The sequence below is a fragment of the Nymphalis io genome, chromosome 25 (genome assembly GCF_905147045.1).
Source record: "Nymphalis io chromosome 25, ilAglIoxx1.1, whole genome shotgun sequence".
In the NCBI taxonomy this organism is placed as follows: Eukaryota; Metazoa; Arthropoda; class Insecta; order Lepidoptera; family Nymphalidae; genus Nymphalis; species Nymphalis io.
In genome coordinates, this window is record NC_065912.1 from 2,647,118 (window position 1) to 2,670,445 (window position 23,328).

A 23,328-nucleotide genomic window follows, 5' to 3' on the forward strand; every position below is an offset into this window, starting at 1 on the left:
ATTGGTTATTGCATGTACTCACGTGACCATAACGCCGGGTGCCATGTACGCGACGATCTCGGAGTCCATGGTGCCGTAAACTGGCTCTTCGAATCTGACAGGGATCTGCAAAATAGCAGACCAATCCAAAGTTAAGATAGGTATGGTTACAGCATGTTTTTATTTTGGGTGATAGAGAATAATTTTCTTACTTGCACGAGTTCTTCATTTTTCCCACAGGCTCGCATGGACCGCCTCGCGAACGATTCGTACGCTTTGTGGATTTGCATCTTCACGAAGTTCGAAATCTGGTGATCTGGAATTGATATTAAAATATATGTTTGATATTTAAGTCTTTTTTTTATAGAATAGGACGTCAGACGAGCATATGGGCCACCTGATGGTAAGTGGTCACCAAACGCCCTTAGACACTGGCATAGTAAGAAATGTCAACCATCGCTTACATATTGCATGCGCCACCAACCTTGGGAACTAAGATTTTATGTCGCTTGTGCCTGTAATTACACTGTACAAGTCTAAACAGTTTATTTATTGTAACCCCCAAGTGGTGTGCACGTTAAAACTAAAACCCAAAGCTGGCGAGCAGCGGGCCGCGCCCGCACTGACCGCTCATGTCGAGCCACACGCTGACGGTGCTGTCGTCCACCACGTCGTCGCTCGCGTGTCCGTCCGTCACGCGGATGGCGAGCGCGGCGCTGAAGTTTCGCGGGAAACGCAGCGCTCCGTACAAATTCCGCTTCGTCACCGCGTACTTCGCTTCTTCCACTGATTCATATGACGTCTAAAAATTATTAAAAAAAAAAAGTTTTTAATGATCCGTTCTATTTCGAATATTTTTAAATAAATTACTGAACGGAAATGTTTTAAAAAATAAGGAAATAAAGTGGCATTTATCATCTAAGGATTTATAGTTGTGCAATGTATAATTATTAATAATATGTTTAAACACAAATATTTCATTACTACTTACTTATTCCACTATTTAATATTCCTCGTTTATTAAAATTTCAATTTATATTATCTTATATTTAAATTGTAGAAATATACTTTAATAATTTGTTCTATGACAAAACTTACAGGAAACAATTTCCGCTTTTCCATTTCTTCAAGGAACCAGCAACTAAGCATGTATTGTTCGCACGATTCGTCTTCCCTCTGCATCACAGTCGTCATATTTCCGTATTTACAAATATCTAATCCAACTGTAAATAATATAAAGGAAATTTTAAATATGTTAGTGATTTTCCGAACGAAACCTAAACTAAATCTCTACCAGTTATTAACCTTAACCCTTCCCAAGCTGGATTACTTGTCTGATATTTGCTACACATATTATGTACATTGATATTTATGAGTTCTACATGTGATGTGATTGTTATACTTTATCGTCCATCTACGGTTATTTCTATGGTCTGTGATCTAGAGTATATGGACTAAATTCGTGTCTAAATTCCATATCTGACTCTGATCTGGAATTATTGTCAAGCAATTCTTAGGAGGCAGGAGTTAGAAAGACAGCAGTATTATTCTATCATGCCTCGAATAGCACATAAGTAACGTAGATCTTGGAGTAGTTCTCCAAAAATATTTCTAAATGAAATTATGATAACACCCCGTCTTAATGTCTTTCCACTGTTCTTGACACCATTCAACGCGCTACACGTAGATAACTATTTATTATAATAATAATGTCCTCCAGACGGATTTCAGCCACGACGGCCAATCTCAAGAGAGAACTACGCAGCAGATATTATTTCTCATAATCCGATGGGACGACAATCCGACACGACCGGAAAGAGTGCAGCCGCAGGACCAACGGTTTTACGTGCTTTCCGAGGCACGGAAGTGTACGTACTTCTAACTTCCAAACTACGGGCTGCTAATGAAAAATTTTTGACAAAAAAACCCGATAACTTTTTATTGGCTCGACCTGGGAAATGAACTCAGAACCTCCGGGTTTGCGGCCTTACATCAAGCCACTAGACCAACGAGGCAATATGATAACTATTTAAGTACCCAATGTATATGACTTATGTGAATGAGCGTGTTTTAAATAAAAAATATATATTTACATGGTGAGAATGCGGCTTCATCGTTGACAACAGCTAAATGTAGATCTATGGGGTCGTGTCCCACCGCAAGGAAGAATGCAACCACTTGTATGATTGGGAAACACACCGCGAATATAAGACCCCTGAAAAGAAAGTAAATTATGTAACACAGTGCAAAAGTATACAGTCGAAAACATATGTTGGTCAGAAAATAAATCTAATATAATGAACGCTGATTGTCAGATGCTATATCCTAATCCAACTAAAGGTGAAAAGACAGATTCGGTGGCCAACACCACGCGGGATGCGAAGGCACTTGAGGAGTTAAAGGCATCCATAATGTCTGCGGTCGACGCAATAAACGCCCGCTTGAACGGCGTCGAGGAGCGCCTCCTTTCCGTCAAGGAGAATCGCCCCCCCTTAGTGGCGGACAAGAGGCGGGAGTTGATGAAGCCAAACGGTCCGACCTATGCCCAGGCGGCCCAAACGGCTTCACCGCCTTTTGTATCATCCACACCCAAGCGGGTGGCCGCGCCTGTGCGGAAGCCGGTGGCTCCAGCCGTACCACCAACACCGATAGTTGGTTCATCTGTCGCCTCGACCGCGACGGAGTCTCAGTCACGGGAGGCCCAGGAGTCGTCCTGGTCCACCATAGTAAAAAGGGGAGGAAGGGAAAGAAACCTTCCCCCACAGCTGTTGTACCCACTACAGCCGCGCCAATGGAGCCAATAGCACCTAAGCTCCGAAACCGAAGTTGGCTAACCCTCGCACGGCTGCAGTGATCGTAACATTGCAGCCGGAGGCGCAAGTAAAGGGTGTCACGTACGCCCACGTACTGGAGCGAGCCGAGCAGGGTGTAAAGCTTCAGGACCTCGGTATCTGTGGCGGACTTAAAGTCCGTCGTTCTGCGACGGGTGCCAGAGTCCTGGAGCTGCCTAGGGCGCAGTCGGACCAAACAGAAAAGCTTGCCGAGAAGCTCCGCACGGTTTTGGATGGGGTGGCCAACGTTGTCCGCCCCACAATGAAAGTGGACTTACGGGTGACGGGCCTAGACGACTCCGTCACTAGGGAAAAGTTAATCGCCGCTGTCGCTCGTGAGGAGTTGCCCCGTTGAGGCGATTAGGTGCGGAGAGATGTCACGCGGACCCGGATATATGGGTATGGTCCGTGTGACATGTCGGATAGCGGTGGCGAAAAAACTGTCTGACAGCGGTCGTCTTCTGGTTGGATGGAGTTCAGCCAGGGTGTACGTTTTGGAGCAGCGTCCTTTGCGCTGCTTCAAGTGCATGGGTCTTGGCCACACCAAGGCACTCTGCTCATCTAGGGCTGAACGTGCGGGGCTTTTCTTCCGGTGCGGCGTCGATGGCCACAAATCGGCGGGCAACAGAACAGGTCCTCCTCTCTCACTCATTGAGAGGGGCTCGGGCTACGTAGTGGCGGAGTGGGGAGAGTACGTAGTTTTAGGAACGTACTTCTCCCCTAATCGCAGCTTGGTAGAGTTCGAGACATATCTCGGATCGCTCAGAGCTGCGGTGGCCAGGCAGTCGCCGAAACCTATTCTGGTTCTCGGCGACTTAAACGCGAAGTCACGCGCCTGGGGCAACTCCGCCACGAATCTGCGAGGAAGGGCTGTCCAAGTGTGGGCACTACTCTCCGGCCTGTCCCTACTGAACAAGGGGCAGGCTCACACCTGCGTGCACCATAACGGGGGGTTCGTGGTGGACGTCTCCTTCGCCACCCCTGTCGTAGCACGCAGAGTGTCGGAATGGAGGGTAGAGGAAGAGGTGGAGACTCTGTCGGACCACCGTTATATCCAATTCGAGATCTCTACCTCTCGCAGGCTGGCAGAACCCCAGAGGATGCCGACCACTTTGCCGAGGAGGTCTCTTGGCCAGTTAGACCGCGAGCTAGTCAAGGAGGCCGCCATTGTGCAACGATGGGGTTCCGCGGGACGGAGGAAGGGTGCCAGCGTGGAAGAGCTGGCGGGCAACATGAGCCGTGCCCTCAAAGAGACTTCTTTGAGGGCACGGCGATGCGGCCATGCCGAGGACCCGTCGCAGAGCTCAGCGCCGGCATGTGTACTGGTGGTCGCCCGAAATAGCCGACTTCGGGCGACGTGCAATCGGGCGCGGCGGGCCTACGTCCATTGTCGAAGACGCAACGGCCTCGATGTGGACCTGGAGAGACAGCTTTTGGCCGCTTACCGCTAACTAAAAAAGGACCTGCAGCTGGCAATAAGTCGGGCCAAAGAGAAGGCGAGGGAAGAGCTGCTGGTCAACCGAAACCCATGGGGGCGAGCATATCGAGGGGTTCGCGGAAAATTCCGCACCCAAACTACCCCCGTGACGGAGACGCTGCCGCCGGAGCTCGTTCTGCGCCTGGTCGGGGAACTGTTTCCCCACCCAGGAGAGTTTATCCCTCCACAGATGGCCCCTCGCTCTGTGATAGAAGACCTAGTGGCTCCACCATTGATCACGGAGCGAGAAATGGAGATGGCCCTCGGCCGCTTGAGGACCAAAAACACGGCGACGGGTCCGGACGGTGTTCCAGAGCGTGTTCTGTGCGATGCCCTGGAATACCTAGGTGCAAGGCTTCGGGAGCTGTTCAACGAATGTCTGCGCAGCGGGCAGTTTCCGAAGCCTTGGAAGCAAGGGAAGTTGGTGCTCTTGCCAAAGGAGGGGCGGGCACCAGGCTCCTCTTCGGCATATGGGCCGATAGTGCTGCTGAACGAGACGGGCAAATTGTTTGAGAAGATTCTCGCAGCTCGTCTCGTTCAACACCTCGACGAGGCCGGTCCGAGTCAGGACAGGGAGGTCGTATGGGCAGGAGGCAACGGGAAGTTGGTCTTGCGTCGGGTAGGCTGCGGCGTTCCACAGGGGTCGGTCCTCGGCCCAATTCTGTGGAACGTCGGCTTTGATTGGCTTCTGAAGGCACCCATCCTTCCCGGTATGGGGGTGTTCTGTTACGCAGACGACACCCTCATTACAGCGACGGGGCAGGACTTTGGTGAGGCGCCCGCCTGGCCGTAGTTGGAACAACTTTGACCGTGGACCGAAGGGAAATGCTGGGCCTGAGTGTCTCCATATCCAAAACGGAGGCTCTCCTCTTCCACGGTCCACGGAGAGGCTCCCCTCTGGGGGCGAGCATCACCGTCCACGGGACGGTGATCAAGGTGCAGGCCCAAATGAAGTATCTGGGCTTGATCCTGGAAGGGCGATGGAGCTTCAGATAGCACTTCGTGCAACTCGGCCCGAAGCTCATCAACACAGCTGCCGCCTTGGGTCACCTCCTACCCAACGTGGGAGGACCGGGATCGCTATGTCGGCGCCTCTATGCTGGCGTAGTGAGGTCGATGGCACTGTACGGTGCCCCGATATGGGTCGATGCGCTCACTGCTCACAACCGGGCCCTACTGCAGAGGCCGCAGAGGGTCATAGCGGTAAGAGCGATAAGAGGGTATCGTACGGTGTCTTAGACAGCGGCGACGCTCCTCGCGGGCGATCCGCCCTGGGAACTCCAGGCGGAGATGCTCGCAGAGGTGTACCGCTTCCGGGCCGAGGCGAGAGACCGCGGCGACCGTCCAGGGTCGGCGGATGTCGGGCGGATCAGGGCTCTAGCCCAGCAAGCCCTTATAGCCCAATGGGAGGAAGATCTGAGGTCCCCCACAGCGGGCCTGGCGACAGTGGAGGCCGTACGTCTCCACTTAAGTCGATGGGTCAAAAGAAAACGAGGCACGCTCTCGTTTAGGTTGACGCAGGTACTTACCGGACACGCCTGCTTCGGTAAGTACCTGCACATGATAGCACGGCGGGAAATGTCACCTTCCTGCCACGAGTGTGGTGCGCCAACCGACACGGCGCAAACACACCCTGACGGAGTTTGCCGCGTGGGGGCCCCTCTGGGGCTATCTCTGGGGCCCCCAGCGTAAAAAAAAAAAGTTAGTTAAGTGGATTAGTGTTGGCCTACTAGAGCACAATTAATACACGGAAATGATCTTTGAATTAATTGCTCTTCAGTAATATTGAAGATGATAATTATGAATTATATACCAATAAGGAAGAAACGAACAAAGACAGGAACTTTATTTAGTAAACATTTAATGTTAGGAAGTCTTTCCGTTCACGTATCGAACAAGTTGGATTGTCACGTCACACACCTTATTGGTTAGCGGACAAGAATGTCTGTCTATACATACACACGTGACTAAAATATAAAATCAACCGAATAATATCCTTAAGGAAAATGTGCTGGGTGACCAAAATAAAATCAAATTTGATAATTTATAAGTTGAACCGTAAATTACGCCATTAAATAAAATTATAGCTCTAGAAAGATGTGAATCATTTGTTGTTGAGGTTTCGTTTTAAGTTCAAAAAAATTTATAAAAATAAAATAATAGTTTAAAAACTACAAAACTATTAAAAGCTATATGAATGTCACTGTTAAATTGTACGGACGGATTTATAATAAATCTAAAGAGGTTTTAAGCTGTTGACAAATTGTGCACGGAGCATTCGAATTGCAATGAAACACAAAAAAAAAGTTTTGACAGCTTAAAACCTGGCTAGATTTAGTAATGGTCCTTATCCGGTAACAAACGATAAGTGATATGTTACCGGACCAGTAAATTACCCGTTTACTAGTTATCACCATCATAAAAATATAATTAAGAAATAAGTATTTCTTACCCTGGATGTCTCGAGAACTGTTGTATACATTTTATAAAAACGGCTTTATATCGACCTTTTGACATATTCTTTTTGTATTCTTTCTCTTTGCTTGTTAATATCTGCAATAAAATATACTTTTTAATATTCAATATAATAAAAATAATGGTAAATTATATCACAACTTCTTTGTCTTAATATAAATATAGAAAAAAATGACACAATACGATATGACGTTGAAATTTACATACTAACAATTGCGGTGACGTTTTTTATAATGCTAAACTAAAAACAACTTGACCGCTATACATATACTTATATCAGTAGATGCAGCGCGCTTCGCAGTTAAATTTCCGCTTCCGCGTTAAATTTAGACTGTTGACATTTTTCAAACAACACACAAGATTAAACGATAAATAAATGTTGACTAATAAAAAAATAAAAAAATATATTGAATAAACATTAATACATAAGGCATGTTTCACAAAGATCTAGTTGAAAATGTTATCTTGAAATGTTAAAAAAAAAAATATAAATTCTACATATATTCAGCTTTTAAGAGCGTGATTAAATATAAAATTTATGTTTTTTTTCTTGAAGGATTTAATATTCTCATCCAAATACTTACATCTGTACTGCTCGTGACTATATTAAAATCTTCTCTGGACTGATAATGGCTATCATTTACTATACTGCTTTCTGGTATCACGTCAGGCGAAGTCGTGAGAGCTGAAATAAACGTCAAAAATGAACCTCCACTTTTCATTTTCTGTACCTCTGACAACGTGTATGCAAATTTTCATAATGATCGATTGAGTAGTTTAAGCGTAACAAACAAACGAATTGACTTTCAAACTTTTAATATTAGTGAAGATCTATGGAAGCATCTATTCAACAACTTTGTTATACTGATTCCTAGCAACCTACCAATATACAATATGGGCGTATCAATATATCATATTCATTTCAATAATAAATAATATTTCTCTAATATTAGGGATTTGTCTGATTTTGTCTTCTATCGCTATGTTCAATATGAGTAATGAGTTATGAGTATTTTAAATAGTAGATTTTTCATTTGATTACGTAATCATATTAAATTTGTGCAGTCGTTATATCTCCGGTCATATCGGACTCACCGTCCCTGATTATGAGAGTGAGAGAGTAGAGAGTGCACAAGTGTGTGCGTAAATATGGGGGGCATTTTTTATACGGGCACACACTTTTGGCAAGTTTTTCTTGAGAATGACCGCCGTGACTGAAATCGTTTAAGTCACCGAGCGTAGGTCTTTATGCAAGCTCGTCTGGGTAGGTACCACCTACTCATCACTCATCAGATATTCTACCGCAAAACAGCAGTACTTGGTATTGTTGTGTTCCGGTTTGAAGGGTGAGTGAGCCAGTGTAATTACAGGCACAAGGGACATAACGTCTTAGTTCCCAAGATTTTTTACAGTGCCAATGTATATGGGCGTTGGTGACAACTTACCACCAGGTGGCCCATATGCTCGTCCGCATATCTAAACTTAAAAGAATATAGTTAAGACGACAATTTTCATTGAATACAAAATTTAAATCACTCACTCGATCTCCGTCTGTGTGATGTTTCGTGTTGCCTGAGCGCCATTTTAAAGAAGGCGTCTTCGAGCGTATCACAGTCGTATTTACGAAGGATTTCATCCGGAGAATCTTCATCCAATAGCTGACCGTCTCGGAGTAGACCAATCTATATAATAATAAATCAGTTGGTAATGCATACATTTAAAATTATAAAGTAAAAGCAATGCCGTTCTGTAAGAACTTACTTCATTGAAAGAATATGTGAAATATTGACAACCGACTTATGGTGATATACTATTTCGATGCGTGTATTTATGAAATATTATAAATATTATGGTCAATGTCGCATATCTATAATAAAAAAAGCCTATGGATAACATCGTCACGGTAGCATGCGCAAGCGGTCCAGTGGCGCTCCTCGTTAAGACGGAAAGAGTACCGCTGGTTTTTTTGTCGGCGTTCCGATGTTCGGATCGTACTAGGCGTCTTGGACACCGGCGATTTTCACATCCCGCACCGCCGTGGGGGATGTAACGCGTAACGCGTTTTCCCAGACGAGAGAACTATAGACAATCACTCTACAAACTTATTTATATAATGCGATAAAATCTACAGGACAAAGGTAGTTAATAATATAATCAAAGAAACATATTATAAGGTCATTTAAATAATATGAGTAATTTACACATTTGAGTTTTAATGTTGACTGATCAATTAATATGATTTATTATCTGCATTTATAGAAGCGTCATTATTAATAAAATGATGAATGCAGAAATAAAATAATCTGCTGTACCTGTAATGGGCACTTTTTTTTTTTTTTTAATTCATTTATTTTAAAGAGGGTTTTTTCTTTAAGAAAATGCCACCCTCATAGTGCTTACAGAACATTAAACTTTTCACATTGCTTAATTACATCATTCATGTCATAGCGTTTACATCATTCTTAATAAGATCATTCACTAGCTTGTACAAAACTTTCGCTGGTTCTGATGTAGGGTCAGCGAGGACACTGTTACATGCCCCCACCTCTCCGCAATAATTAATTAAACGTAAAAAATATATTCTATCAGCTTCGTTTCGAGCACACTCCATTATTACATGATACGTGTCTTCTATTACATATACTGCAATTAGGTGAGGGTGTTTTACTCATAAGGAAACCAAAGTTATTTAATGGAATGTGTCCGGAACGAAGTCGAAGAGCTGTAACAATTGAAGACTGGTCATATTGGCACCATCAAACCAAAGACTTTTCCATAGGCCAGGCTGCATTGTTCTGTACCAGACCCCCTTAGTATGCGATCGCTCATCAAAATACTCTCTCCAAAATTTGTACAATCTTTGTTTAGCCAAATATAATAATTCCGAATGATATGGTAGGCAATGGTAGAAAATACCATTTCGTGCTGCATCTTTTGCTAGTATATCAACCTTTTCATTATTTTCTATGCCAATATGAGCAGATATCCACTGTAATATCACTTTTTTATTTTGACGAGAGAAACTTAGAATAGATTTCAAGATGGCATAGGCTATCGGAATTCCTCGAAAGGTCGAGGTAGACCGAGCCACATGCTGGAGAGCAGTTTTAGAATCTGACAGGATTACAAATCTATCACATTCTATAGAACTGATATATGATAAAGCCTCCACAATGCCTAATAGCTCTGCACGCATTACTGATATCTTAGTATCTACTCTAAGTTGAGAACTAGTATTAGCTTGGGGGTCATAAAAAGCAACACCAATATCAGAGTTATCTTTCGAAGCATCTGTAAACACTTGATAAAATGAAGAATATATTTCTGTAATTGCCCGTTCAGATAATAATTTTAAAACTGCTTTATTATAATTACTTTTACTGTTGTCAATTGTGGCTAAAGAGCATTTAATGTGAGAGGATAAATCCACATTGCTAACCCACGTGTCTAGACTAAACATTTCTAACTTATCGCTTTGGTGGATTCCGAAAGCGTTGTAATCATTGTGAATCATAATAAGTAGTGGTAGTTTCTTATTTCGCCAGTAAGAATTAGTACACACATTTTGAAACATATTTAATAGCCTGATAACTTTATTTTTAGCCATAGATTTACATTTTAGCCAAAATTTAGCTCCCAAATAATATCTTCTGATCGATAATGGTGATATGCAAAGCTCATTTTCCATTATATGGATTGGTGTAGTCTTAACAAAGCCACCAATCAATCTGAGACCTTGATTTTGTAATACATCAACTTTTTTCAAATTTGTTTTACAACTTTTATCATATAAGAAGCTGGCATAATCTATTCTGCTACGAATTAGCCCAAAATACAAACGTCTTAAGTGAATAGGATGTACGCCCCAGCCCGGTCCTCTCAGAATTTTAAGAATATTTAATAAATTTAATGTTTTTATTTTTAAGTCATTGATGTGTTTTGACCATCTCAATGAATTGTCTAGCCAAACTCCTAAGTATTTAAAAGCGTTAACCTCTTCCATGAATTGGTAATTCAATTGTAACTTTACTGTGTACTTTTTACGCCCCCTTTTAAATATGCAAACTTTAGTTTTAGTAGTCGAAATCTCTAAACCTATATCTAATAAGTAGACAGCCATAGTGTTTAATGCCGATTGTAGTTTTTCAGAACTTTCTGTCAAACTATTACATGAAGTAAATAAAAGGAAATCATCCGCGTATTGCAATAAAGAGACTAGGCTGATATTTTTGCAAATTTTATAAGTCACAATATTAAATAATAAAGGCGCTAATGGGTCTCCTTGCGCTAATCCTAGGCTGGTACTTCTTGTCATAGCGTTTCCGTCTAACCGAATTTTTAGAATTCTATGGTTTAAAAAATTCCACAGATAAGTGCACAGTTGTGACCCTACACCCAAGCTATCTAAAATCGAAATAAGAGAAGTAATATTGACATTGTTGTATGCATTATGGATGTCAATAAAGCACGCGATTGTTGGCCTATTTTTAGAAAATCCAATTAAAGTTTTAGTTATAAAGTAAGACAGGTTATCTGCACACTGATATGATTTCCTGAATCCAGTAGTATTCATCGAAAAAATGTTATTCTTTTCGCAAAACCATTCCAATCGCTTGTTAAGAATACTGTGAAAAATTTTACAAAAGCAAGACATTAAGGCAATTGGGCGTAATGACGAAACAGGTTCTGAATCTCTACCCGCTTTCGAAATAGGGACGACGATAATATTTTTCCACTGGCTAGGAACAAAGCCTTTCTCATAAAACAAATTATAAAGGTTTGTCAATACAAGTTTACTATTTTTAGGAAGATGTTTTATCATCAGATATGTAATTTCATCATCACCAGGTGATGTATTTTTAGATGGAATACAGCTTTCTAGTTCAGTCAATGAAATATTGGAACTTATTTTATTATTATGAGAACATAACGCAGGGCACATAGGGGAAACATAATCGGGTGTTAAGATACGCAAAAGTTTGTTTGCCAGATTTCCATTTATTTGTTGTTTAGAAGACTTATAGCCCTTTAACCACTTCATTTTAGACCATAACTCTGTCGATGTAGTTTTTTGATTTACAGACGAGCAAAAATTTTGAAAACAATTACTTTGAGAATTACGCATTAAGTTTTGTGCAAAGTTAATTTTTTCTTTCAAAATATCCAAATTACGTGGGATTGGATTACGACGGAATTTTGATAAAGCTAAACGTCTTTCAGCTACTGCTCTAGATAAATGCTGGTTCCAGTACGGTTTGGGGGAAAAGTTAGAAGAAGGGTTATGACTAAATCTTATTAAAGGGATAGATATTTCTGCTGCCATATTTAAGTAATCTACGAAGGTGTCGTAGTCTTTTTGGGGGTCATTAAGCCAAGAAAAATGATTGAACAAGTTTTCAAGTGTCTGCGTGTATAAGTTCCAATCAGCCAATTTAAAGTTTCTTTTATATGTGTATGGATATGAACAACTTGAATTGGTTGAGATTTTAATAACCCTGTGGTCACTGCAATGCCCATGTGGGCACATTATACACACATATACGTAAATACATTTTATGCTTCGGCCACACCTTCGGTACCGGGCCTAACTCTCTTCTTTACTGGTTCGGAATGGCCTAAGGGTTAAAGTGCCTAGGAGCCTTGAATCTTTAAGTTCAGGCCTGTAAATAGAGGGAGATTGATTAATGAAGAGCCATTAGCCCTGTAGAATCTATATTTCAAACCAGTAATTTTAGCTTTGCACGGAACGGTCCGAGATTTTTATTGTGATAGTTCGTGTTTAATAGCCTATTAATGCCAGTAATAAATAGGCTAATAAAGATTAATAAAGGTTTTATTATTGTACTAGTTTCCGCCCGTGGCTGTGCCCACGTTTGATGGAGGGAGCGGGTGTTAGATACAATATGTCCTTTTTTTTAAACCCTGACAACGTGTATGCGAAATTTCATGATAATCGGTTGAGTAATTTAGAAAACAAAGCGTAACAAACAATCAAGTAAATAACAAAACACGTTTATAATAATTGTTAAAATTAAATTTAAATTAAACTCTTGCCATTTTCATATCTCCTGGTACTTTTGGGTGGCTAGACATGTTCTAAAATCAGAGAGCTAACTTAACACAAACTGGACGTGCATAACAAAGAGATATTTGTCTGCCACGCAATTCCAAACACTATGATGAAATGCATACAATTCGATCTACTATCGCAATCAAATCGGAGCTATTTTGTAAGACATGGGCAAGTAGGAAAAAAAACAATACATTTTCAAGGTTGAAGTTAGCCGATCGTAAATTATCTCTTAACACGCTAAGCGATAAGTCGTAACAATGACTTAGTTAGGTCATAGAATACTAATTAGTTAATGAATTGCAGTAATATAATATAATAAAGATAAATTAAACATAGAACAACCGGGCACGCACCACTGAATTTTCATGTGCTTAATTTGTGATTATAATCCATCTCATGCTTGACGGTGAAGAAAAATATCGTGAAGAAACCTACATGTGTCTAATTTCATTGAAATTATGTCACATGTGTATTCTACCAACCCGCATTGGAGCAGCGTGGTGGAATAAGCTTATCCTTAAGTATGATATCGACAGGCTGTTACTGTAAACATAGAAACTAGTTAATAAGCATTTATCTGTGTTTTTTATAGGCACCTCTCTTTTATGTCAGATTTGATTTGAACCTGAAGGAAGTATTTAGTGTAAATAAGTAAGTCATTTGTAACACTATTCTGTATGATAATTTCCCAATAGTGAAGCGGATACATATATAATTAACTTCGTAAGTCTGATGACATTTGACATTGAATATTCGATTTCAATGTTACAGAAAAAATAAAACTGTTGTTTATAATTTCTAACTAGCTCGTTGATAGGGGTTTGCGCAAGCTTCGGTACTCATTACTTATTCTACTGCCAAACAACAAGATATTGCACTGAAGTGTGTTTAAAGCGTCAATAGCGCCATGGTGTACCGTCTAGTGATGTTAAAGTAGCAAGTTCAATCCCGGCTCCTTTGGCTTTTGTCTTCCCCACTTCTAACGCAAGCTGTGGGCCTAATTGGAGGGATAAATAGTGTAATTCCTTAAAACAACGAGCTATTATCCTTTTTTCATTAAATATAGCTGTGTATTAATATGTTTGTTTTTTTTGAAGAGTGTGTGCCAGTGTACACAACAAACAACCTATTCCACTTAGGGGATTTTTGTTATTTTATTTATAATGATGTACAACACAAAAAATATAAAATTGAGAGCCAAGTTTAAGTATGGGTGGGATTTTTCTAATTTGAAGTCCATTGGTATAATAAATTCATAAGAAATGACCAAATAACAGATCGGACGAAATATATTTAAATTGCAAAGTTTTATACATAAAATACAGCATTGCTTTTTTGCATGTTGTTTATATATAACTTAATAGTTTATTATGTACTAATAATATAATGTTTTAAGAACGCGATTAAGGCTAGCAAAACTAACACGACCTTCTCACGTTGCAATCTCATTTCTATTCTTTTTCTATCTACAACTATAGTATTTAAAAAAAATTCAGTGTTGCACATATTTCACAAATTATTGAAAAGTTTTTAACTATAATTATATGATAATTAATTAACAACTGATTTAAGAAACATATTTGAAGTATGGGTGCCATGTGACAGGAGATGCGGTTTTTCGCGGAAAGAATAATTATTATGCGGCAAAAGCTTTATGAATATAAAACGAAAGAGTTTACTATCTTTATGAATATAAAACGAAAGAGTTTTAAAAAAAACCCGTACAGGCAGACTCAGATTATTTGTATTTAATATTATTTTATAATTCATTATAAAAATTTTGTATTAACGTGAATATTAGAGGTAATTTGTGTATTTTTTTATCGAGAATATTATATGTTTTTTATGTTTTTGATCAGAAACAACCCTTCAACATATAGCTAATATAGTTTACATACAATATTTTATTTTAAACATGGGACTGGATGTAGTCCTACAAAATCAAATAAAAGATTAGCAATTTAGCTATATTCTAAATAAACCTACCTCATTAAGCATTTTTTTCATTAACATGATGAATCGCGTCACAAAAGCCATTAATTATAGAAACATTGTTGATAAATACGATCGTCATATATTGAGTTTTACGACTTCTTATATGACGTGACATATCTATCTTCTATAATTAATGTAAAGGAGTTTTTTTTAGTGCCTGACTGATAAAACTACTAAACTAATACACAAACTAAACCAGAAGACAGCGCTTTGCGCTTCGAAAAATATTTTAGTATATAATATTATTATAAAGAGTTGCGCTGCGCAGTTCCACCCGGTTTCAATTTAGATTATAGATGTGACGTAAATTTCATGTTCTTGTCTGTATAATATAAATGTATAAAATATAGGCAAAGATTAAATATTACTGTCCTTTTTTATCCTTTGCTTCTCAAACGATTATCTTTTTTTTGTTCAATAGCTATTGACAATGAAATAAAAGGGATGGAAACAGAATAATAATGATTATCGTTTATGTTAGCGTTCAGAGCCGTTGATGGATGTTATTATGGGCGAATTATATTTTAATTCGAAAAAATTTCAATGAATTTTTTTTTATCTGCTATTCGAGTTAAATTTTTAAATAACCTTTTTTTGTTCTCTCTTTGTATTAAAATCTAAAACAAAACCTATATTTCAACATACACATTTCAAAGGATTCATTCTTATCTGTAATAGACCTTTGTATTCTGGGCAATTACTAGCTATTATTATTAACATCATACCTTATGAGCCTGTTTCGTCTCGTCGATGTAATGCGTCGTTATTATAACCGTCGTGCCTCCCCTGGCCAGTCCAGCCAGGTACTCCCAGATTCTGAAAAAATATAACTTGGATAATTTTTGAAAAACAGAAATACATAGATCAAAGTCAGGACCAAAAATGAGGGGGGCAGATAGAGATTTATAATACTTTAAAAAGGGATTCTATTAAAACTTGGCTCGTTAATAGAGGAGTTATTTTGGCTAAATTTATACAGTATTATACTATTACCGATGGATTATATAGGATGATGTAGGACTTGACAGATACCTAACCTAATGATTTCGTTCACGCCGGTCACACAGCATACTCAATGGAAATTACGACTCTCCTCGAGTATCTCCGCGGGGCAGACATCATAATATTATGCTCAAGTGTGTGCGGAAACACAAGAGCAGCTTATTCCCTCATCATAACAAGAAAAGACATTTAATCAGACACGAACGGAAAAAGATAATTGCAGGACCTACTTTTTACGTGCATACCGAGACATGGAAATTTAACACTATTGACTTCCAGACACCAGGCTGCTGCTGACACTTTCAAGACTTCCAATAATTTAAGTAAGTTGTGCAAACTTTGGGTTGGAACTCCGGAATACAAAGTCCGGAGCATTGTAAGCTAGCATCTAGACCAACAAAGCATTCTGGTCATGCGATAGTTTGTACTTAGTAGTAGAATAGGACGAACTTTTATATATAGAAAAAAAAACTATAATCAAATTTACATCGATTGCACCTTGCTCAAGTGTTAGTTCAAGATAAAAATATCAAGATGCTACTAATTAGCGGTTTATAATCATCACAACACTAAGCTGCTGATGGAAATAAAACGAAGCGAGTCATTTTACCTTATAAGGTTATCATACGATCTTACCTTTTTATACATTTTTTATCTAATTGTTACGAGGTCTTAATCATCAATTATAAGGGGCATATATATGCTTATATATACTTATTTATGAAGCTGAAAAATCGTTTCTTTGAATGCATAAATTTCAAGAACTTATATCCTATTTGAAAAAATACTTTAGCCTCAGCTTTGCTAGCAAAATTTTAGATTTCACTTTCACGCCTCTCTTGCTACAAGATCACATTTTTTATGTTTTTCTGTTTATATTGAACGGCAGTACTATTTATATTTTTTGTGTTGTATATATTTACAATTTATTCTGTAGAATATGGTATAGTTCTCTTAACTAATACAAAACTGCGTCGTAGCGACTAAAAAAACAAATATATATTTGCAGCATGGGTGATAGGAAATGTTTTTTTGTGAATTATATCGTTTTAAAAAAAACGAAAGTGCTTGACAAAAAAACTCTAAAGGCAGCCCTATATTATTTGTAACCATAACATTTAACCATAAATCAGAAAAATTGAAAAAGATTACAGATAATTTCGCGATTTTCCATCGAAAAAAATGTATGCTTTTGATCAGACGCAATCCTTAAAAATATAACGTAGTTTACGTTCAATGTTTTAATTTTGAACTGGACTTACTTATACAAAAACAAATATTCACAATTTCACTTTATAATGAATACCACATTGAAAAATACTCTACTTTTATTTGGACCACAATCTACAGTACCCATCGTTATGGAGCGAAAATGTCATAATCATCTTGCCGATTTCCATTCCTTGATAACAATGTATGTTAAGTCACTTGATGCTATATTATGTACAACGTAACGTAACAACGTAATGTAAAAATAACATAACAATAGAAAGAGCGTAAATAGGACCTTTTAATCTTCATATACAGAATTGTATGAGTTTTAAACAAAAACTAGTATAAAGGTGTGTGGAATGTTATTGGAATTAAAATTGAATAAACATTGATATTAACTTGCGTAATATTTAACCTAACCTAACCTGCTTTGATCAATTAATATATATTATACAAGTTAAAGACTAACCAGTCACACTTAAGGTAAGCAATTCAATGCGTCTATTTGAGGGATATACTTATGATATAAAGTGGATATATGAGCACTTGATAAGGCCTTGTAATTAACTTGTACTAATTTTGAGAGCCTAGTACTAGTAGTACTAGCCGAGACGGCCTAATGGTTAGAACGCGTGAATCTTAACTGATGATTATGGCTTCAAACCCGGGCAAGCACCACTGAATTTTCGTGTGCTTAATTTGTGTTTATAATTCATCTCGTGCTTGACGGTGAAGGAAAACATCGTAAGGAAACCAGCATATGTCTAATTTCACTGAAATTCTGCCACATGTATATTGGAGCAATGTGGTGGAATCAGCTCCAAGCCTTCTCCTCAAAAAAGGAGAAGAGGCCTTAACCCAGCAGTGGGCCTTTACAGCCTGTTACTGTAATTAATTGTGACTGTGTAATTTTGAGGTTAATTGTGTTAAAACACAAATGGGAAATCCAAGCTGTGCGTCTGCAGCTCGCATGTTTCATGGAGTCGTAAATTCAATGAAGTGTTTTAAGATAGGCAGTTTAAGCTGCTGAGTGGGATCCCGGAGACCCAAAATTTGCAGCATTTTTTATATAATATCCTGGGACATTATTCACACACGGCTATCTGATCCCAAGCTAAGCAGAGCTTGTACTATGGAAACCATACAACTGATATACTACATATACTACTATTCTTTTGTAAATACATACTTATATAGATAATTACACCCACACTCAGGACAAACGGACATGTGTTCATGCAGACAAATGTCTGTCCTGGGTGGGAATCGAATTCACACCCTTCGGCAAGTCAATAGCATTTAATATTTTAAAGAAATGTTAAAACGGTAGATTAAAGCAATATTTCAAAATATTTGATAAATAATATAAAACGGCACGTGTAAAAAATGACAGGATGTTTCGGCTGGGCTGTATTTTAATTAATCGTATTCTTTTGATTTATTTTATACGCGTGTATTTTTTATTTATAAATTCATATTATTATTTTAGATTATTTATCGCACAATTTAGCACTTACTTTTATAGCGTGTTTAAATAATATCGAAGGTCACCTTCTATAATATGTTAATGATGTTCTAATATTAGCAATTTAACCTTCGCTCTTATATGACATATATCTTACTTAGTTTTAAATGACTATATATAATTTAATTCTAGAATATAATTTAAGATATAAAATATAACTGAATACATTAATTTACCATGCAACTTACCTTACATGCAAGAATCTTAACCGATCGTGGGTTCAAACCCGGGCAAGCACCACTGAATTTTCATGTGCTTAATTTGTGTTTATAATTCATCTCGTGCTTGACGGTGAAGGAAAACATCGTGAGGAAACCTACATGTGTCTAATTTTATTGAAATTGTGCCACATGTTTATTCTACCAACAACCCGCATTGGAGCAGCGTGGTGGAATAAACTCCAAACCTTCTCTTCAAAAGGGAGAGGAGGCCTTAGCTCAGCAGTGGGATATTAACAGGCTGTTACTTTACCATGCAACTTCCTCACGACAGCTTAATATAAAACTAATTAAGTACTTAACAACACTAATTAAACACAACACGTCACGACAAGAGTCACGTGTTATAAGTGTTTTAGCCCAGCAGTGGGACATTAACGGCTGTTACATTATTTTGTTTGAAACAATAGAGATATTATCGTTGTGTCGATAAATATTACACCTATAAACAATGCTTCAAACTAATCATTACACGAACATTCTCATCATCGTTAATTATTATAGATTTAACAATACAGTTTATATTTAATTTTCATGTGATTTTATCATTATGTGCTCGCAAGAAACTGACACGCGATGATCTGACCGCTCGACCGATTCCGCCCACAACGGCTTCAAAGACATAGTGCAATGATTTGTTTCACAATTTATATCAGATTAATTTTCGCCGCCGGCTTCACCTGCTCGTTAGGGGGCAGATATTACAAAAAGTAGCCTATCCTTGGGGTTCAAGTTAGAAATATTCCTATACCTTTTTCTTTAGGATTTTACTGGGTTGGTGTTGTACAAGCCCGTCTGTTGTACCACCCTTTTTGTAACGCTGGAAAAACGCGTTACGCGTTTCCCCCACGGGAAAGGGGGTGGGGTATGTGGGGCTCGCCAGTGTCCAAGGCGTCGAGTGCACCCCGAAAATCGGAATACCCACTAAAAAACCAGTGGTAAACTTTCCTTCGTAGCGAAGAGCGCCACGGGATCGCTTTCGCATGCTACCGTGACGGTCTTGTTGTGTTTCGGTTTGAAGGATGGTTAAGTGTAACAGGCGCAAGAGATATAACATCTTAGCTCCCAAGGTTAGTGGCGCATTGACGATGGTAGTAATATTTCTTATAACGCTGTCTATGGTCGATGGTAACCATTTACTATGCTGGCCCATTTCCTCGACTTTATATTTAAATAAAAGATGCTCATTTTTCTGCACTTGTGACACTTATTAATTACATCGAGTTTGAGCATGTCAGCTATTTTGCAATTAAAAAATTGCAAATGACATAGACAAATAAATTTTAAATGTACGTTATGGTTAATAAATACATGACATACATAAGTTGGATTAGAATTGAATCGGGAACGCTTCGTAATCGTTATACATTAGTATAATTGGGCCCGTGGATTTACTCATACAAAACATATAAAATATTAGCAATTTCACTTTATACCCCTTCCGAATGATAAACCGCACATAATGAATACCATTGTTACGTATTGCGGCTTTCTTTCTTGGGCTATTTATTGATAAATAAGTCGGTAGATGAAAATAGTTTTGTTATCATAAATAAACTACTACCAACAACAGAATAATCTTCTAATTTTAAGATACAATACATTTTTGCAAGTCACGTTTAAAATATATTGCATAGCGTCATCGGAAGAGACTAGCGTCTGAGACACAGGCTCGGCCTAGTTAGGGCGCTTGTAACCGTTGAAGGACACTAAATGTATTTTCTATTTTTATTTTGTGAACAATAAAGTATTTCATTTTATTTATTGAAAAATAATCGATATATCTTAGGAACACAACCTACAGTACCCACCGTTATGAAAAATGTTATAATCACCTTGCCGATTTCTATTTCTTGATAAACAATATATGTTAAGCCACAGGATGCTACATTATATATAACGTATTATACAAAACAAAAGAAATAACCTAAATATGAGATTTTAATATTCATATAAATAATTATAAAATTTTAAAACAAAAACTAGTATAAAGGTGTGTGGAATGTTATTGGGACTAAAAATTAATAAACATTGATATTTACTTGCGAATTTATTTTTAATTAAATCAATATCAGCTAACCTGCTTAGATCAATTAATATATATTATACAAGTTAAGGACAAACCAGTCGCAATTAAGCTAAGCAATTAAATGCATCTATTTGAGGAATATACTTATTAATCAAAGTGGCGACATATGGACACTTAATAAGGTATTGTAATTAACGTGTACTAATTTCATGAGGTTAATTATTATGTTAAAATGGAAACCTATGCTGTGCGTCTGTTCGCAAGTTTTGTGGTGTTGGAAGGTTTTAGGGTAAGCAGTATAAGCAGCTAAGTGGGGTCCCGGAGAACCAAATTTTTCAGCAAATGATATTTAAAAAAAACATAAAACGATAAAATAAAGCAATATTACAAAATGTTTGACAAGTATATAAAACTATTATAAATAATCGTATCTCTTTTAATTTATTTTAATATGCGTTTATATATAAATATATATAATAATAATATAAATTAATATTATCATTAACTATATCAGATTTTTTATCGCACATTTCTTGCACTTACTTTATTATGCGAAAATTAAATTCGAAGGTCATCTTGTATAACGTATTATTAATGTCCTTAGTAATTTAATCTTGGCCATATAACATTAGCTAATTGTCCCGGCTTTGCTCGGGTAGATAAGAAGAAAAATGCATTTTGATAGGGTTAGGATATCTATAGAATCTATAGTCAAACATCAAACCATTATATTACAGGTACAGGGACCCGTGTATATAAGGATGGAGAGGTCGTATTATCAGGTCAGTATTCAGTTGCAGCGTTCAGATTTGAAAGGTATGTAAGTTTAAAAGGATGTAAGTTTCTATAGGTGATGGGAATCATTTACCATAAAAGAAAATTGTCGTGATATTTTTATTTATTTAATGAAATACAATATAAATCAAATTCCTGTCATAACAGTGTAGGTAAAATAGGTACTTTTATTTAAAATAATAATGACCGTTTGGTATTTTGAAAATTGAATTATAAAAACATCACAAAATAAAAACACAATTTAATCCACGCGAAGACGGGCCAGATAGCTAGTTTAATAAGCGAGCGAGATCAAGTTGTACGAGTCACGTGTATTCGTGTAATCATCGTGTAATCAAATTTAAATTAACTTAAATTAAAAACGAAGGTTTTCATATATATTTTAAAGCGAATATTTGTTTTATGTAAATATATGCACCTTCACTTATATGTTTTATACATATTTAAAATAATATACTTGATCATTTCAACTTCCTTAGTGGTCTTTCTACTTTAAATAAATATTTGAATGAAATACCTAATACATTTCGTTGAAATGGTACATAAATTATGATAATTCCCTGGCTATCGTGGCCATTTTGGTTACGTTTCTCATTCTCAACGAACAATTGCCAACTATGCAGGATATATTACAGCGATAAAATGTATGGACAAACACAGGTGCAATCTATTCCCTCATTCAATGGAAGTGACTGAAAAGATTTGAGGCGCAGGACCAACGACTTACCTTTTTGAGTCAAAGCAATCAACATTACGACCTCCCACTAACCAACCTTTGCTGCTAGTGAGAATACCATAACAGAAACACCCAAATTATTTTTTTGGGCCAACATGGGATTTGAGTTAAAAGACGTAGGACCACTTTATAAAAAACTCTATTTCGGAAATCTAAAAATATAGCAATCTCATGTATGTGATTAAGATTAGTCACCACCAGTTTTTGCAATAATGATCAAAGTGAGATTAACTAATCTGACTCATACTTTACGCTCATTGGTCACGTATTGATAATTTAGATTAAAGTTTAGTAAATCTTAGTTTCATCAGCGTTTCTGAAACTGGTATTTTTCAGTATAGCAAATTTATTTTTTTGTTATTGTTGGCAATATATTATATATGTATGTCAAAATTTTGAAATAATTTCTGCAAATTATATGACACCAGGGATTGGTGAACGGGTTGCTCGCAGCATTCTCACATGGGCAATTCAGATTATTTGGACGATAAATGTACCAGCCTTTCCGTCAGTAGTGGAGGCAATCAGACGGGGTGTTATTTTTTTTTTTGAATTTTCGTCAAGTAACAAAAAAATAATTCAATAGCTGATATGCGACAGGGCCAATATCATAGCACGTGACCCATGACAAGGCTCTCATTGGAACTAGCGTCAGGTGTCTTGATAATATAAGGAATAATTACAGAAGGTTTAATAAGAGTAAAAATATTGCTGTTTAGAAGAGTCCTTTTTTAATGTGTCATTTAGAGAAATATTTAGGTTAGCACTGTTTACAACAATGAGACAACAACGAGAAAATGTTTACAACAACGAGATGGCCTAGTTGGTTGGCCAACGAGATGGTTAGAACGCGTGAATCTTAACCGATGATCGTGGGTTCAAACCCGGGCAAGTACCACTGAATTTTTATGTGCTTAATTTGTGTTTATAATTCATCTCGTGCTTGACGGTGAAGGAAAACATCGTGAGGAAACCTGCATG

The 23,328-nt window shown here is 37.8% G+C and overlaps 1 protein-coding gene across 1 annotated transcript in view; it reads right to left on the bottom strand.

Annotated features, from left to right (window-relative positions):
* LOC126778113 (ABC transporter G family member 23-like) overlaps nucleotides 1-23,328 on the bottom strand; it is a 69,405-nt gene that overhangs the window by 2,119 nt on the left and 43,958 nt on the right. Inside the window, exons 5-13 of the mRNA XM_050501506.1 lie at nucleotides 15,556-15,646; nucleotides 8,303-8,444; nucleotides 7,347-7,447; nucleotides 6,740-6,840; nucleotides 2,073-2,194; nucleotides 1,078-1,202; nucleotides 607-781; nucleotides 192-295; nucleotides 23-105 (exon numbers count right to left, since the gene is read on the bottom strand). Coding sequence (XP_050357463.1) covers nucleotides 23-105; nucleotides 192-295; nucleotides 607-781; nucleotides 1,078-1,202; nucleotides 2,073-2,194; nucleotides 6,740-6,840; nucleotides 7,347-7,447; nucleotides 8,303-8,444; nucleotides 15,556-15,646 — 1,044 coding nt within the window. The remainder of the gene's footprint in view (nucleotides 1-22; nucleotides 106-191; nucleotides 296-606; nucleotides 782-1,077; nucleotides 1,203-2,072; nucleotides 2,195-6,739; nucleotides 6,841-7,346; nucleotides 7,448-8,302; nucleotides 8,445-15,555; nucleotides 15,647-23,328) is intronic.